Source organism: Typopeltis vanoorti, chromosome 14 (assembly GCF_054136105.1).
Source record: "Typopeltis vanoorti isolate ZY-2024b chromosome 14, IOZ_Tvanoo_1.0, whole genome shotgun sequence".
Taxonomy (NCBI): Eukaryota; Metazoa; Arthropoda; class Arachnida; order Uropygi; family Thelyphonidae; genus Typopeltis; species Typopeltis vanoorti.
The window spans coordinates 100,369,628-100,389,618 of NC_143562.1; the positions used below are offsets into that span (position 1 = coordinate 100,369,628).

A 19,991-nucleotide genomic window follows, 5' to 3' on the forward strand; every position below is an offset into this window, starting at 1 on the left:
TGCCATGCACTCATCTTTCGTTAACTCTTTCATGTCATCATGATTAGTTTTAATAGTTTTTACTCAAATTTTTTTAATTTCATTCTGCATCCATTTCATCTCTTTCCTCATCCAATCCAATTTAACTTCTGAATCTCACATCATATTCTCTCTATCATTCATTCTTTATAATTTTCTAACTCTCAACCCCCTCTTCTCACTTTCACTCTCATTCATCCTCCTGTGCGTCCGTACTTTCGGTCCAACATGCGTCCGTCTTTCGCTATCATTCATTCTTTTGATTTTTTTAACTTTCGATTCCTGCATCATTCCATTTCCAGTTTCATTCGTTCTCTCAATTTCGTTTCCTTCCACCACCCTCACCTTACTTTCATCCTTATTAACATCCGTTACAGTTTTTAAATCACTCATTTTCTTTTTTACTGATTTTTTAACATTCTTTCACCTCTCTTTTACACCATCCTTCTCTTTCGAACGTGCACTCATTTTCCCCACGACATTCTCACTGCTAACACTTTCTGCCATCAATTTCATATTTGCATTTATCAATTTCTCATTCAGGTCACACTTCGCACACACCCTCCTTCCATTCGCCCTAAACATCCACAAATCATTTATGTAATCGAAAGAATACATATAACACACCTCACACTTAATGAAACAACAACTGAAGTCTAAGTTAAAGTCATGGAATGACAAAGCTGCCGTTATGTTTAATCTGCTGGTTACCACTCTAAAGTCTAATAATAACAAAGAATTCGTAATTAAGTTTAAGCAAAATGAAATTCCGCACACTAACAATAATGGTAGCATACAACTTTTACAGCAGCTCTTACTCAAACAACACTTATATATACTTAATTATTCCAAGAATACTGATCTCAATCTGGAGCTCTTCTTATACACATCTGCCACGCTTGACTCACGAGCATTCTCTCCTTTTTTATGGTGTTGAGGTTTCTTATTCTTGCAAACACAACTGTCTTGTGTTCATGGGGCCGGTTTGCATGTTCTGGGGGGCAAAAAAGGACACATTAACAAATAAAGTAAAGGAAGTTGTTATTCTTCTTTATAAGGCCTTGCTACATCCACATATGGATTATTGTGCTCAAGTCTGGTCTCCTGGTTTCTTGGGCAGGAAACAGTGAAGAAGATTCAGAGGCAAGTGACCAAGATAGTGAGCGGTCTGTTCCCTGGGAAGATAAATTGAGGGTGTATGGATTGCAGAAGTTGATAGGAGAAAAAGAGCAGATATGATAGAAACATTCAAGTTGCTTAAAGGGTTGTTATTATTACATGACACCTCCAAGGAGTCCATAGACTCATCGAGGGAGGACACCTACTCTACAAATCTCCATCTCCACCACTTAATCCACCAACAAAAATGTACTGCCACTACCATCATCGCCTATTCCAATGCTATCTACTGCCTACTGCAACCACCACTAGTATTTTTTGTCTGTAAATTATGTGTGTTCTCAAGACCAGTTTGCCTGTATGTGGGATAAGAAAACTTCAGTTTCCAGGAGAAAAATCCTTGCTACCTCCATATGCGATTGGCTCACTCACCTTCACTTGAAGAAATCCCACATTAAGATTCCTCTCATAACAATGAGAATCGAATTAAGGCCTTTTCCAATTGAAGGGTGCAACATACCATAATTCTTCTAATTGTACTATGGAGGCACTTGGCTAGAGGGGGCCAAATCAATGGGTCAAATGTGGAAGTTGAATAAAGGTAATGGGTTGTAAGAGTGGGTTTTTAGTGCTTTGTATGTTAATGAGTTTAAGGAGAGTTATGATGTGTGGATAGTTTGTGCCTCCCACAATGAGTCTTTGAACTCCATGGAGGCACTCATACAATAATAATAATAATGCCAGCAAACCAACCAACAGTACTCTACATCCCTACTCTATTTGATAGACTTCTCCTTGATAGATAAGTTCAATTCTGCTATCATTAGCAGAAATTCTCCTCACATTGGGTTCCTTAGGTCCTCTGAAAATACCATACCTCTCGCATTCTATCTGTATGACTGTATCCTCTGTTAATCAAGTCTCACTAATGCTTCTAATACTTCTAAAAAGTGATCTTCTGTGTTTATTTACAAATACCAGAAGTATCAGAAAGAGCAGAGACAATTTCACTGATTGAGTTTTCATTTCAATCAGTGAAATCATTCCACAGATTGAGTTCTTTTTGTGGAGTTCTCTGTCGAGAAGGGGTTTATGTTCAACTATAAGGCTGCTGATTATGAAAGACTAAGGAGTCATCTTAAGACAGTGCCATGGCTTGAGAAGCTACAAGGAAAGAATGTCAATAGTGCATGGCAAGTGGTGAGAGATTGCTTGAGATTAACAGTATCAGGCTACATACTCAAGGTCAGGAGGATAAAACAAGTTGGAATTAAGTGGATGAGTAGGAATATAAAGCAAGAACTGCAAAAAAAGAAAACATTCTGGAGGAAATTTATAGAAAAAAGTAATCAGCATACTCATGAGCAGTACAAAATGCAAGCAAGAATGATGACTAGTATATTAACAAAGGCCAATTCAGACTATGAGAAAGAATTAGCCAAACAAGCTAAAGTAAACCCAAAATAGTTTTTTCATTATGTATCAAGTAAGAGGGAAAATGTCTATGATTGAATGACCTTAAAATATGCTCATGGCATGAAGATGACTGAACAGAAAGAAATAGTTGAGTTGCTTGAGTATTCATTTTGCAAAGGTGTATCATCCAGGTGGTGATTTGACAGTTGCTGATGTTACAGAGATGCATATCAACATTGAAGTAGATGAACAGGAAGTGTTCAGCATCTTAAAAAAAAAAGATTGTGAACACTGCAGTTGGACTGGATGGCATATCAGCCATGTATTACTTGAATGTGCAAAAGAAGTGACATTGCCTCTGATGAAGTAGTTCAATCTAATCTCAGCTCTGGCAGGGTTCCAAGAGAGTGGAAAGAGGGTAAGATAGTAGCATTGCATAAAGGTGGCTCGAAGATAGAGGTAGCAAACTACATACCAATTAATATATCGGGAGTTGTTGTTAAAGTATTGGAAAAGTTGGTGAAAGGTAAAATACAATAGTGGGTGGACGGACAGCATGGCTTTGTAAATGGTAGGTCTTGTCTTAGTAACTTATTCACATTTTATAATAAAGTGACAGCAGAATTGGATAAAGATAATGGCTACACCATGATAGTACTCAACTTTGCCAAGGCATTTGGCAGAATACCACATAGAAAAACTATTACAAAAACTGGAGAGGATGGGAATGGATATTATTATTATTATTATTATTCAGACCTCCATGGAGTCAAAAGACTCATCGTGGGAGGTCCTTTTTAAAAACATAAAGTCTGTCAAGACTCATTGAGGGGAGGTCCCCCCCCCCTAAGAAACACAAAGTCTATCATACCACTCTTTAAACTCATTGACCGTTCTCACTCCCACCACTCCATCAGGCAATGCATTCCACGGTTCAACCACCCTCCACGCAAAGAAACCACTCATTACCCTCTTGCTCACAGTTTCCTTTCGTAACTTCCAGGGATGGCCTCTTGTCATCACTCCTTCCCGCTGATCAACCAAGCGAAAGAACTCCCCAGTGTCAACCCTGTAACCACCTCTCAACAGTTTAAAAGTCTCAATCATATCACCTCTCCTTCTTCTATCCAACAAACTCTGCAGTCCACATTCCCTCAGCCAATCCTCATAATATCCTTGTACAGTCCTGAAACCATCTTTGTCATCCGTCTTTGTATCCTTTCCACAATTAATTTATCCCCTTCAAATCCTGGGGACCAAATCTGAGAACAATAGTCCAAGTGTGGTCTGATCAGAGACTTATACAACGGAATGATAACCCTCTTATCTCTGCAGGTCAGTGCCCTTCTCGTAATTGCAGCAATCCTCTGTGTTACCTTCACCACCTTTGCAATATGTCCTCTGAACTTCAGGCTTCTATCAATCATCAACCCCAGATCTCTTGTCTCCCCTACTTCCTCCAGTATAACTCCTCCCATAGAGTATGCAGCATCCCATCGATGTTTCCCAAACCTCAAGACAAGACCTTACATTTTGCTGCATTTAACTGACATCCCCATTCATTTTCCCATCTATCTAGCTAGCTTATTTAAATCCTCTTGCAGGGCTACCACATCTGCACTATTACTAATAATCCTTCCCAGCTTTGCATCATCCGCAAACAACTGAATATCCCCTTGCAATCCACTGGCAATGTCATTGATATAAAGGTTAAACAATATAGGTCCTAGTACTGAGCCCTGTGGGACCCCACTTGTTACCCTCTGCCTCCTTGAAACTGCTCCGCCATACACAACTCTCTGATACCTATCACACAGCCAATCCCGAATCCAGTTGACCAATCTGACATCCAGACCCAATATAAGGCTAGTAGTATGGATAGGGGGGGTGGCTGATGGGCAGACACCAGCAGAGTCCATGATGGGGATTGGAGGTACATCTTACCTGGGGTCAGGAGACAAAGGAGAGGGGAGTCAGAAATTTCCTAGGATCTCAGAAAATTTTTGCATATATTGTGTGAAGACTAGCATTCCAATTTTGTGTAAACCTACATGGTATTTCTAATTCATACAAATTATGATCCATAATGTTATGTAGTGTTGGGAAATATGTTGAGGTATAATGAATAATATTATGCACTTTCATCATAATATCACTGCATAAGTTTGATTAACCCTTCAATGGATGAGTAGGGAGATATTTAACCTACCACTTTCCTATTTTTCTATATCACGATGGCAACCACTTCGGTGCTATTTTATGACAGATTCTTAAGCAGCATTGCCACATTTGGTACTAATGTACCAGATTTTGTACAGTTTTGACTACTCTCAAATATTGTACAGATATAGTCATAATACCTGATAATAGTACCAAATCTGGCGTTCAAACTGTTCTGAAAAAATACAATTCTAATCTATTTGTTCCAAGTTTTATTTGTAATTTGACATATACGGTATGTGCATACATAACATATACAGAGCTATCAGCTCATATAGAATGTGAATTTGCATTTGCTACTTTTCTTTTTAGTTATTAAGTCTGGTGCATTAAAAAGCAAAAGAAAATTGTGGCAAAACTGTTTTAATGGTTTATTCGTCAATGTGCATTGGGCACTTGTCATGTATTATTATTAGTACCCAAGACCCCATGGAGTCAAAGACTCATCTAGGAGGTCCTTTTATCATACACACAGCTCATAATACCATGCTTTAAACACACTCAAATTTTCTGCAGACACCACACTCTCGGGCAAGGCATTCTAATCATTCACAACTATGCATGAAAAAATCCTGCTTCTAACTCCCCTACTCACACCCTCTTTATACAGTTTCCAGGGATGACCTCTGGTTCTCTGCTGATTTCCCATTTGGTGGGTTTTACTTAAATGTTTTTCTTTTATTAGATATAGGCCTAATAAGGAAAAATATTACCCTGTATACCATATAAGTTATGTGATTATTTTTTCATAATGGTAATAAGCAAATATGATATAGCTTAGGTTTAGAGGTTCAAATTGTATGTATATAAATATCTATCTCCAGACCACTCAACCGACATGAGACATAGAGAGTGATGAACAGAGGATTCATCACGTTCCCATACATTAGCTTTGTTTCCATAGAACTAGCAAAAATACTTAAGGAATATAAAATCAAAATAGTATTTAGCCCTTTTATCAAGATAAGAACCATACTCCAATCCACAACACCTTGACATAGCCCACTTCAGTATCCAGTTGTTTTTTGGCTATGGTGCAACTGCCATTCATCTTATTATGGACTGAAAGAAAAAATCAATCAAACAATATTGAAGAACATGACTGAGATACTGAATATCATAGAAATGAAACATCAGCTTTGTCATCACACGTGCTCTCTTCTTCTGACCCGCAAGAAAGTTTGCAAATGAGACATCAAGTTTTAAGGGATAAATCAGAACTTCTACACTGTTCCTATGATGGAGCTGAAAGAAAAATATCGGAATCTTTGGAGATAGCATTATTATTATTATTATTATTATTATTATTATTATTATTATTAAACAAGACCTCATGGAGTCAAAGACTCATCTAGGAGGTCCTTTTATCTCACACATCTCATCATACCGTGTCTTAAACACATTCAAACTCCTTGCAGACACCACACTCTCAGGCAAGGCATTCCAATCACTCACAACTCTACACGAAAAAAATCTACCTCTCACTCCCCTACTCACACCCTCTTTATACAGTTCCCAGGGATGACCTCTGGTTCTCCCCTGATCTCCCACTATTCTCTGTAGAACTTCTCCATCATTGATCCTATAACAACCCCTTACCAACTTGTAGGTCTCTATCATATCTCCCCTCTTCCTTCTCTCCACTAGACTCTGCAAATTACAACTTTTCAATCTTTCCTCATACTCGACATTCCAGAGGTCAGAAACTACCTTAGTCAGTCGACTTTGGACCCTTTCCAACATCTCTTCATCCTTCTGAAAACCAGGTGACCAAATCTGGGCACAATAGTCCATGTGTGGCCTAATCAAAGCCTTATACAATGGAACAAGAATCTCCCTACTTCTACATGTCAGTGTCCTTCGCATCATTCCCAGAAGTCTTAGTGTTGTCTTCACAATTTTGGCAATGTGTCCCCTAAATTTTAGATCCTTATCCACTATCATCCCCACAGATCTCTTATTTCCTCTACTTCCAACAATATATTCTCACCAAGCATAAATTTTGCATCTCATCTTTGTTTTCCAAATTTTAAAACCTTACATTTTGCAACATTGAACTCACATCCCCATTTGCTTGCCGAATCACTCAATTTATTCAAGTCTTCTTGCAAGGCCACAACATCTTCACTACTCTTTATGGTTCGTCCCAACTTTGCATCATCTGCAAACAACTGAATATCTCCATCCAAATCTTCGCCAATATCATTAATATACAAGTTAAATAGTAATGGCCCTAAAACAGACCCCCGAGTCACTCCACTAGTGACTTTCCTTTTCCTGGATATTGCACCCCATACACAACTTGTTGATACCTATCAGATATCCAGTCTCCAATCCAATGCACTAATCTAATATCCAACCCCATCTGCTCTAGTTTGACTGTCAACTTATCATGAGGTACTCTATCAAAAGCTTTTGCGAAATCCAAGTATATTACTGTGTATCCTTCTCCTCTGTCCAAGGAAGCAGTCACTTTATTGTAATAAGTAAGTAGATTACTAAAACATGACCTCCCTTTAGTAAATCCATGCTGTCCATCAAAGATTATACCATTGATGTCAACCCAACTCTGGATCCTAGTTCTCACAAGCTTCTCCAACAACTTAACCACAACACCTGACACACAGATAGGACTATAGTTTGATGCTTGAGTTCGATCACCTCCTTTATGAAGTGGCACAATCTTGTCCTCCTTCCACTCTTTAGGGACTTGACCAAGTGCAAGACTCGTATTAAAAAAATATGTCAAGGCAGGCGTCAACTCTCTGGCACATTCCTTCATAATACGCGGTGATATATTATTAAGTCCCACAGTCTTATTTACATCTAGTTTACTTAACTCCCCAAACTCCTCTTGCTCACTTACAGTCAGTCTCTCCTCCCCATCATCAACTACCCTTAATCTCTCCATGAAGTCACATTCACAAGATTGAAAGATCTTTATGAACTGCTCATTAAGTATCTCCACCACATATTCTGCAACAGCTGTCTTTATACCATTTCCTCCAATCAATGTCATCCTTCCATAATCATTCTTTCTTTTGCTGGCTACATATCGAAAGAACTCCCTAGGATTCTTTTTGGCTTCATTAGCTAACTGCTGTTGATACCTCTCTTTAGCTACTCTCACCAACCAAGTCACCCTCCTTGCCTGGTCTTTGTAGACCTCATGAAATTGGTTACTTCCACTTCTCTTATGCTGTCTCCACAATGCCCTTTTTCTCTGTATTGCATGCTTAATCTCTTTATTCATCCATCTCACACCTACCTTATTTAACCTTCTCACCCATGGTATACATTTAGACATTGCATCTACTAAATATTTTTTGAAAATCCCCCAAGCTGCATTGATCTCTTTTCCAGCTAACTCCTCATTCCATGCTACACCTGCAAGCTGTCTCCTGAGCTCTTCATAATCACCCCCCTTGTAGTTCCACGTATAACATTTTTTCACAGGGGTCCTCGCACGCACTGCTGGTAACCACCCAGGTAATCACCTCATGGTCACTTTCACCAACTGGTGGATGATTTGACACCTCATTGATAATTACATCCTCCGATGAGATGACCAAATCAAAGACCTTTAATCCTCGTGTGGCCTCTGTTACATACTGTCTGAGGTAGTTATCCCTCAAAAACTCAAGAAACTCATTTTCTTTACTTCCAGTTGCTATCTCTTCATTCCAGTCTATATTGCCATAATTAAAATCACCCATATGATCACCCTTTTCTTATTTGCTTGGCTGATTTGACTATACATTTCACTATCACCACCATCCACATTACCAGGTCTATAACAACATCTCACCAAGTATTTGATTCTATTCACCTCTATTTCACACCATACTGCCTCAAAACCACTGGCCCTATATCCCTCTTGCATCTCTACCTTGTATGGACATAACTCTTTCTCTATCATCAATAGCACTCCCTCTCCCTTTTTACCCCTTCTATCCTCCCGAAACACATCATACCTTTCCATCTCTATTCCTGTCAGGATGTCGTCCTCATCTAACCATGTCTCACTTATTCCGACAATCTCTGGGTGCACAGACGCAATTAGTGCAACCATTTCATTCGCCTTGTTTCTTATACTTCTAGCATTGATATACAAACACAACAACTCATTTCTGGATCTACAGCTAGTTCCACTGATTCCACTCACTCGATGTGATCTCTCCATGCTGGACTGGGGCCATTTCCCTTTCTGCTTCTTCATTTTAGAACCCTTTGCAATTCCATCTGTTTTCTCTTGATCCCTGATCATCCCATTACTTTCCTGCCTACACATGCTCTCACCTCCTCTTGGAGCATCCACCTTTCTCACGCTGTGTACCCCTGTCCACCCTGAGCCTCCCCATTTCCCTGCTCCTCCTGCACACCCATTCTCTCATTTTCTATACTCATACCACTCACTTCCCCATTCATTTCCACTTTTTCAATCTCTCCTGTCTTACTCTACTGCTCTTCCACATCACTCCCCTCTCGATCTGATTCATTCTCTGTATTCACTTCTCTACTTTCCAGCAGCAGTCTCTCCAAGCGATCATACCATAACCATTCAAATGCAGTCCATCGCTCCCATACAGCTCACTTCGTCCCTCAAACTCATTCCACACATTAACAAACTGTACTAATATCTCCTCACACATTTCAGCCAGAATATCATTCATAATCCTTGCTCTCCGCCTCATTTCACCACAATCATATCTAGGCAACACACTGACTACCCTTCCTGTCACACTATTCTCTTTTATCTTTCCAAGCAGTCTCCTGACATTCATTTTGACATGCTTATTGTTCTCTCTCAAATCATTTGTACCAATTAATACAATTAACTCTTTTGCTCGCTCCCACCTCATATTCAATGCCTCAATCACTCTACTCATTTTACCGCCTGGAAAACATACCTTGTGCATTTTATCCTCTAGCACACCTTTAATAATGGAGTCGCCATACAACGCTACTCGCTCATCTTTCGTTAACTCTTTCATGCCATCATGATTTATTTTAATAGTTTTGACCTGAATTCTCTTAATTTCATTCCGCATCCATTTCATTTCTTGCTTCATCCAATCCAATTCACCTTCTGAACCTCGCTACACATTCTCTCTATGATTAAATCTTTCTAACTTTCTAACTCTCAACCCCCTATTCTCACTTTCCCTCTCATTTATCCTTCTTTGTTTCCGTACTTTCGGTCCAACATATGTCTAACTTTCACTATCATCATTCTTCTCACTTTCACTCTCATTTATCTTTCTTTGTTTCCGTACTTTCGAACTAACATGCATCCATCTTTCGCTATCATTCTTTTCACTTTTACTGTCATTCATCTTTCTTTGGTTCAGTACTTTCGTACCATCATGCGTCCAACTTTCGCCATCATTCATTCTTTTAATCGCTATCATTCATTCTTTCGATTTTTTTTACTTGCAATTTCTGCATCACGGCATTTCTACTTTCATTTGTTCTCTCAATTTCGTTTCTTTCCGCCTCACTTTCGTCCCTTTTAACATCCGTTACAGTTGTCAATCGCTCTTTTTCTTTTTTCCTGATTTTTTAACATTTTTTCGCCTCTCTTTCTCACCATCCTCTTTCAAACGTGCACTCGTGACACAATCGGTACTAGAACTTTCTGTCATCAATTTCATATTCGCATTCATCAATTCCTCGTTCAGGTCACACTTCGCACACACCCTTCTTCCATCCGCACCAAACATCCACAAGTTATTTATGTAATCGAAGGAATACATATAACAGACCTCACACTTAACGAAATGACTAAAATCTAAATTAAAATCATGGAATAACAATGCCGCCGGCATTTTTTTTTTTTTTTCTCTGCAGGTTACTAGGTCTAATAATAACGATTTCTTATTTAGTTTAGGCAAGAAAAGAACCCCACACTAATAATATCGGTAGCATACAACGTTTACTGCCACTCTTACTTAAACAATTACGCATATATACTTAATTATTCCTAGTAAAACTTATCTGAATCAGGAGCTCTTCAAATCGCGTCCGTACCGCTTGGCCCACTAGCACCGTTAATCAAAGTATTAACTTGTCACCCCCCTAGCCATCATTAGTCAAAAAACGTTCATGTGAATGCACGAACACGCAGAATGTTCAGAAGAATTAGAAATAATTTTAAAAAAATAACATTGATATAACTGCATGACAGTTGTCATGGCCTGGTTTGCTGAGTGGTTAGCGTATCCACTCTCTATCCAAAAGGCTGCGGGTTTGAATTCCGCCGTGGGCATGGATGTTTGTGCTTGTCTGTGGAAATACTAGCGATAATGGTGGTGGTGGTGGTTGGTGGTAGATGACGTTGGTGTAGTTGCAGTTAGTTGATGGATTGAGTGGTTGAGACAGAGAGTGTAGAGCAGGTGCCCTCCCTCGATGAGTCTTTGGACTCCCTGGAGGTGTCAAATAATAATAATAAATGTTATCAACTTATTACAGTGTTCTGCCTTATACATTTTAATTAAATATTCATGAACCAGCAAAGTTTACATGATTCTCTGTGTGTGTGTGGGGGGGGGCATAATGGATTTACTTAGCTGAGAGATATATTTTTTAAAAAGATTAAATTACTGAAAGTAGAGAGATGAAAAGTAAAAAAAAAGTAGTTTTTTTTATAAAGAAAAAAACATAAAAATAAAATTAAATTAAAAAAAATATTATTAAGAATTACGTCTTAAAGAACATAAAAGAGACATCGCATATGGCAGAACAAGAGCTGGTGCTCTGTTGAACCATGTTCTGAATTCTGCTAACACTAATGAGGAAAACCTCGTTCATCCAATTTTATGGGACAAATCTGAAAATCTGAAATTGTTTCACTATGCATACCTCTCCTCAGTTTCGTGTCGTATGCAAACAGCTGCATATCACCAGCATAACCCATCCCAATATCATTAATATACAAATTGAACAACAATGGTCACAAAAGAGACCCCTGTGGCACAGCACTAGGGACCTTCCTCTTTCAGGATAAAACTTTCTGACACCTATCTGACAGCCAGGCACCAATCCTGCTCAAAAGTCTGTTATCCATCCTATCCATTCAAATTTATTTAAACTTAGAATTATTTAAATTCTTTTATATAATTATATAAAATATAAACTATAATATGAAATGATAGATTATATAATAGGTCCAAAGTAAGCAAGAGGATTTGAAAGCAAATTAAAGTTAGTCAACTGTCACTATAACAATTATTTTTTATAATTTGTTAATTAAATAAATTGATTAATTTATTTTAATGGATAGTTTGGTAGAAGGAATTTCTTTTTATTATTATTATTATTATTATTCAGGCCTCCATGGAGTCAAAAGACTCATCGTGGGAGGTCCTTCCTAAGAACATAAAGTCTGTCAAGACGCATCGAGGGGAGGTCCCCCCCCCCTAAGAAACACAAAGTCTATCATACCACTCCTTAAACTCATTGACCATTCTCGCTCTCACCACTCCATCAGGCAGTGCATTCCACAGTTCAACCACCCTTCATACAAAGAAACCACTCCTCACCCTCTTGCTCACAGTTTCCTTTCGTAACTTCCAGGGATAGTCTCTTGTCATCACTCCTTCCCGCTGTTCAGCCAAGCAAAAGAACTCCCCAGTGTCAACCCAGTAACCACCTCTCAACAGTTTAAAAGTCTCAATCATATCACCTCTCCTTCTTCTATCCGCCAAACTCTGCAGTCCACATTCCCTCAGCCGATCCTCATAACTATCCTTGTACAGTCCTGAAACCATCTTTGTCATCTGTCTTTGTTCCCTTTCCACAGTTAATTTATCCCCTTCAAATCCTGGGGACCAAATCTGAGAACAATAGTCCAAGTGTGGCCTGATCGGAGACTTATACAATGGAATGATAACCCTTTTATCCCTGCAGGTCAGTGTCCTTCTCATAATTGGAGCAATCCGCTGTGTTACCTTCACCACCTTTGCAATATGTCCCCTAAATTTCAGGTTTCTATCAATCATCAACCCCAGATCTCTTGTCTCCCCCTACTTCCTCCAGTATAACTGCTCCCACAGAGTATGCAGTGTCCCATTGATGTTTCCCAAACCTCAAGACCTCACGTTTTGCTGCATTAAACTGACATCCCCATTTATTTGTCCATTTATCTAGCTTATTCAAATCCTCTTTTAGCTTAGCATTGTACATATTACATTGCACATTTAATTAGTTTCTTATTGTGAGTGATTTTTCAATAGTTTTGTTTGCTATAGTGACATTCATGTGTATAGTGAAGGAAATCTATAATGAGCCAATAGAAAAATAAGATAATGTAAAATGGTTCAAAAACTATAAGCTAAATTACCACTAATTAATTTTCCTTTAAATGGTTAGGATATGCAGAGGACCATTTGGACTAAGTGATAAATACTGCATACAATCATTTTAAATAATTCACTAATGGCAAATTGGCTATTTTGATGATATTATAGAGTTGTTTTCTTAATATCTGCAAAAAAGTAAATAAGCAAGTTATTTTTATGCTTTTTCATCATCCTCATGTTTCTTGATATGTTCCCTCAAGGGCTGTTCAGAGCATTTTTTTTTTTGCTTTTTATGCTCTTATTTTATAATTTAATTTAATTTTTTTTAAATTTAAAGTGTGTGTGTTTGCAGTGTCATATGGTGCACACAACAGGAGGAAGAAATTAATGTCTAAATCCTTCCTCCCAAAGCCCAAATGCTTTATCTGTGTTTGCTATTATTGAAGAATTCCAGGAGTCAGATTCGTTATGGGAAGTAATGCACCATCCACAACACCAATCTTACTTTCTCATAACTTATTCACACTAGATGTACTCACCACTTCTTCAACAGGCAAACTGATTCACTTGCTTACTGCTTTATAAGAGAAAGATCTAACTTGCATTCTTTTAAGCTGCAAACAAATTCAACTTCCATGCCCCCCCCCCCCAAGTCCTCTCCTCACCTTCCATTATAACAATATTTCTATCAACAACATTATATAAAATCCATTCAGAAGTTTTTGGCATGTATCATGTCATTTCTTCTGTTTATCTGAAATCCACATACTCTCAATATGTCCTTATAATTTTCATACCATCATCCCAATATCATCTTGTAATTCTTCTTTTCACAACCTCCACAGTTTCTTGATCCCCTTGAAATCAGTAGCATAGCTAGAGGGGTGCAGAGGGTGCGGTCCGCCCTGGGCGGCACTTTGAACCTTTTTCAACTTTTGCAGTTAATTCTAAAATACAGTCTCGAGAACTCAGTTCCAAATATTGTAATACTACTGCAAATTTTCATCACAATTGCTGTAAGTGTTGCTAGTTGTGAGAGGAGTTTTTCTAAATAAAAAAGATTAAGAAATACCTAAGTTACTATGAAATAGACTTTGCCATTGTCATCGACGATTTTGCTAACAGAAAAGCAAGAAAAATAACATTTTAGAATGTTGAAGTCAAAGTTTTACTTCAAAAATAAACATAGTGTTTTAATTTATTTCCCTATACATCGTTTTGACTTTTTGTAGTATTCTTGGTGTGTGTTGAGAGAGGTGGCAAACTCGGGGACTGCCCCGGGCGGCATGAGCTCTAGCTATGCCACTGCTTGAAATGCAGTAGACCAAGTGAGTTATATCAATGACCTGTAAAGAGGCAAAATGAGACTTCCTTATCTACCCATCAATGATACTTTCAACATCACAGTTATCCTCTAGTTACATTTGAAATTTTTGCTGTATGACCTTTGAACTTCCTCTCCATTAAAGTGCATAACTTATTGACATTAAATTGATAGATTATTATTTTATTATTATGATGATGATCCAGGCCTCCATGAAGTCAAAAGACTCATCATGGGAGGCTTCTGCTAGAAAACACAAAGTCTATCATATCACTCATTGAACTCATTGCCTGTTTGTGATCAAAACACTCTATCAGGCAATGCATTCCATGGTTCAACCACCCTCCAAGCAAAGAAACCACAGCTTTCTATCGCAACTTCCAGGGATGGCCCTTCTCCTCGCTCCTTCCCCCTGTTCCACCAAGCGAAAGAACTCCCCAGTGTCAACCCTCTAACTACTTCTCCACAATTTAAAAGTTCCAATCATATCACCTCTCCTTCTTCTTTATCTACCAAACTCTGCAGTCAACATTCTCTCAACCTGTCCTCATAACTAACATTTGTACAGACCTGAACCCGTCTGTTATCTGCTGCTGTACCCTTTCCACTGTTAATTTATCCCGTTCAATTCCTGGGGACCAAATTTGAGAACAGTAGTCCAAGTGTGGTCTGAGTAGGGTTTTATACAATGGAACGATAGCTCTTTTATCTCTGCAGGTCAGCGTCCTTCTCAGTATTCCCACAATCCTGTGGGTTACCTTCACTAGCTTTGCAATATATTCCCTGAATTTCAGGTTTCCAAACTTCGAGACTGGAAACCTGAAATTAAACTCATAACCTCGTTCAAATGCCCCTGTGTTCAGTTTATTCAAATCGTCCTGCCTCATCTGGTCTATTACTAATAACCCTTTCTAGCTTCACATCATCTGCAAACAACAATATCCGTCCTGCAATCCTCTGACAATGTCACTGATAAACAGGTTAAACAACACATGTCCAATACTGAGTCCTGTGGAACAGCTCTCTGAAAACCATCAGATAGCAAATCCTGAATCCAGTTGACTAACCTGACATCTAAACCTATGTGCTGCAACTTAAATGTCAGATTATCATGTGGCATATCTGTCAAATGCCTTTGGAAAATCCAAAAAAAAAAAAAAATGGAATATGTCCTTCCCTCATCAACTTCTCTTGTCACGTTATTATGAAAGGCAATCATATTAGTAAAGCAAGAGCTCCCCTTAACAAATCCATGTTGACTCATAACATTATCCTCATCTGCCCAATTCTGTATATGATCCCTCACTAATTTCTCCAAGATCTGAACAACTATTGATGAAACACAAACTGGTCTATAATTTGACACTTCCAGTCTGCTACTGTATTTATGCAATGGCACTATCTTACCCTCCTTCCACTCCTTGAGTATACCTTCCTTTGGCCAGACTTTCATTGAAAAGCCAGATCAATGGAGCTTTCAGTTCTTTAGCACATCCTCTCAAAGCCCGTGGCAAAATTCCATCCAGTCCCACTGCTTTATTGACATCCAGAGAATGCAGTATTTGAAACACACTCTCCTCTTGCACTTCTAAACCTTGAACCTGTCCTATCCCTCTAGTATTAAAACCTACTTCTCCAGGATGTAATACTTCAATAAAGTGTTCATTGAACAACTGCACTATGTCCTCTGCATCAGTCAGTCTATTCCCATTTTTATCCCACAATCATTTCTCCTCTTACTGGCCACATAGCTAAAAAATTCCCAAGGATTTTCTTTGGATCTTAGGACCAATCTCTTTTCATATTCCTGTTTTGCCTTCCTCACCATACTAGTCACTCACCTGCCCCGAGTCTTATATTCTTCCTGCATCTTCTCTTCATCTCTCTCATACCTCTTCCATAATCTCATTTTTACCTTCAGTTCCTGTTCGATATTGTTTGTCATCCACTTTACACCATATTGTATTTTCTTCTTCACTCATGGAATGCAGCTTACTATTGCTGCTAACAAATATTTTTTCACAATTTCCCAAGCACTAATGATATCTCTCCCTCCATGGAACTGCACCAAGGTGATATCTAAGACTATTATAATCACCTGCCTTTTAATTCTACATACATTCATTTCTATTTGATACTGCTGTATGTCTGTTCATCTTCCAAGTGAAAACTACATGGTCAATCTGTCCAACTTGGAGCAGAGATACAATGCCAGTTATAATCAGCTCTTCTGATGTTATGATCAAATCCAAAACTCTTGAATCTCATGTCCCTTATACTACATGTTGCTTAAGACATCTGTCCCTCAAGATTTCTAGAAATTCCATTCCCTTATTACTACATGCAGTTTCCTCTTCTCAGTTTATACTGCTGTAGTTAAAATTTGAGTCCATGCAGTTAGCTGAGTAGTTACTTGTTCTGCAACCATATGCCTGGGAAAGGAGTGTCCTGCATTTGATTATCGTTGCCGACATGGGGAGCTTAAGGATCTTTCTCAGACATAGCCAAGTTAGCCGGCCTTGCGCATGGACTGCAGGGTTTTTCTCCTCAGTTTATCTGGGGATTTTCCTCCCGGAGAGCAGGTAAGCTAGTCCTAAGAACACAACACTTCACAGACAATAACACATGGTTGAGCATGGGGTAACAACCCCACCTCATAGTGAGTTATGAAACCCAAAAATGGGAGGCCAAAGCCCTACATGCGGCAGTAGTGCCAAAGAAGAAGAAGTAGTAGTTAATATTATTATTATTATTCAGGCCTCCATGGAGTCAAAAGACTCACTGTGGGAGATCCTTCCTAAGAAACACAAAGTCTATCAAGACTCGTAGAGGGGAGGTCCTCCCCCTAAGAAACACAAAGTCTATCATACCACTCCTTGAACTCATTGACCATTCTCGCTCTCACCACCCTCCATGCAAAGAAACCACTCCTCACCCTCTTGCTTACAGTTTCCTTTCATAACTTCCAGGGATGGCCTTTTGTCATCACTCCTTCCCGCTGTTCAACCAAGCGAAAGAACTCCCCAGTGTCAACCCTGTAACCACCTCTCAGCAGTTTAAAAGTCTCAATCATATCACCTCTCCTTCTTCTATCCACCAAACTCTGCAGTCCACATTCCCTCAGCCGATCCTCATAACTATCATTGTACAGTCCTGAAACCATCTTTATTATCCATCTTTGTACCCTTTCCAGAGTTAATTTATCCCCTTCAAATCCTGGGGACCAAATCTGAGAACAAAAGTCCAAGTGTGGTCTGATCAGGGCCTTATACAACTGAATGATAACTGTTTCATCTCTGCAGGTCAGTGTCCTTCTCATTATTGCAGCAATCCTCTGTGTTACCTTCACCACCTTTCCAATATGTCCCCTAAATTTCAGGTTTCTATCAATCATCAACCCCAGATCTCTTGTCTCCCCTACTTCCTCCAGTATAACTCCTCCCACAGAGTATGCAGTGTCCCTTCGATGTTTCCCACCTCAAGACCTTACATTTTGCTGCATTAAACTGGTACCCCCCATTCATTTGCCCATCTATTTAGCTTATTCAAATCCTCTTGCAAGGCTGTCACATCTGCACTATTACTAATAATCCTACCCTGCCTCGCATCATCTGCAAACAACTGAATATCCCCTTGCAATCCACTGACAGTGTCATTGATAGAAAGGTTAAAGAATATAGGTCCCAGTACTGAGCCCTGTGGGACCTCACTTGTAACCCTCTGCTTCCTTGAAACTGCCCCACCATACACAACTCTCTGATACCTATTATACAGCCAATCCTGAATCCAGCTGACCAATCTGACATCCAGACCCATGTGCTGCAACTTAAATATCAGCTGATCATATGGCACCCTGTCAAATGCCTTCGCTAAGTCTAAGAAAATGGCAGTATATGCCTTTCCCTCATCTAATGCTCTTGTAACTTTATCATAAAAGGCTAGCATATTGCTAAAACAAGAGTGCCCCTTCACAAATCTTTGAACATCATTTGATCAATATTTGACCATTATCATTTCCAGCTATAAATCGTACTACCTATGAGTATTATGCCTGATTATCCTGCCTATCTTTGCATGATTATCAAACATTTGAACATTTCCTGTCAAGTCCTTCCCAAAAATATTCATGTTTGGTTTGAATAATGGTAATCCAATGACTGATTCCCAAGGTAGACAAATACTCCTTTCCCTCTTACTCCATTTACTGCTTTCTAATATCTATCCATCAGCCACCTGGTTATCTCTTAGCAAAGTCCAAAAGTATCATGCTGTATTTTATATGCAATTCTGCCTATAACATTATTACAATATATGAGTAAATTGCTCATATTTTAGAATGATCTTTCTTTAGTAACTCCATGTTGTTTCTTGAAAAGTATAGCTTGTTGATTCATTCCTTGTATGTGTTCTTAACAATTTCTCCAAAATCTTCACCACCACTCCATAGATATTGATAGCTCAGTTGTTAGATACATCAGTTTTTTGATCACTCTACTCTTCTTCTATGGGACTGTCATATATTTTTTCGTGAGCTGAGAATCAAATTATGCAACTGAGTTATAAGCTAAGCTAGTTCAGCTAGACATTGTTTTAGCATATGTTCTGATATCCCATCTGCAGGAGCTTTAGAGCTTACCCATCCACTTGTATCTCTTTGTACAGCATAGTTGGGAAGGAGTATCATGTTACATATATCAGGATCAGAGATTTCAGTGAGGTGAATGCTCATTATTTGAATATTTCTGACATGAATATACTAGCTGTAGTCAGTAGTTATTCTTTTGCATTGAATCTTTCTTTTATTTGCAGCATTATAATAAAATTCTTTTGGGAAGTATGCACAGCTAGTTTCGTTTCATACTCCAAGTTTGCTTTCTTTACAAGAACCATAACTTTTCTGGCAAGCACTTTTCTCACAACCATCCATTTTATACAAGTCATTGCTTCCATCACACTTACTCCCTCAACCAAATAAAAGAGAATCTTCCATCAAACCTCTAAACATAACTACTGCACATCAGTATACTCATTCAGCCACAGATGCTTCACTTTAATGTTTAATAACAGAAACAAAATGAAAGATGAAAATTTTACTCCTTCCACTCTCTCATTTTTACTTGAATTACTAGGTTGGCCATCACCTTATTTTTGAATATTTCTTTGCTTACAGTTTTCTCCTCTTGGTTGCAGCATTCATCTTACAAAAGAGTCATGTTAATAATTATATTATGAAATAATTTTTATTACTTGTAGTGCTTTCCATGTTTGAAATAATTTCTATAGTGTGAATAATCTGGAGTCTCCTTTTCATCCATAATAATTGTAATAATAATAACTAGATATATAAAATGCAGTTAATGTTACATTTTTAAAAGTTTTTAAAGTTGATATACTATTTATAGGACCTGCCCTGCTGGTTATTATTGTTTGCAAGGTAGAGGTGAAAACCCTAATTATGGATATACAAATTTTGATAATTTTAGTTGGGCATTTTTGTCAGCATTTCGATTAATGACCCAAGATTTTTGGGAAAGTCTTTATCAAATGGTAAGTAATTTCCAAAATGTTTCAAAAATAAAAACATTGCAGTATAT

The 19,991-nt window shown here is 38.4% G+C and overlaps 1 protein-coding gene across 1 annotated transcript in view; it reads left to right on the top strand.

Annotated features, from left to right (window-relative positions):
- Positions 1 to 19,991, top strand: part of LOC150099804 (sodium channel protein para-like) — a 1,646,355-nt gene that overhangs the window by 335,749 nt on the left and 1,290,615 nt on the right. The window contains exon 9 of the mRNA XM_090403494.1: positions 19,800 to 19,944. Within this exon, the coding sequence (XP_090259620.1) occupies positions 19,800 to 19,944 (145 nt within the window). The remainder of the gene's footprint in view (positions 1 to 19,799; positions 19,945 to 19,991) is intronic.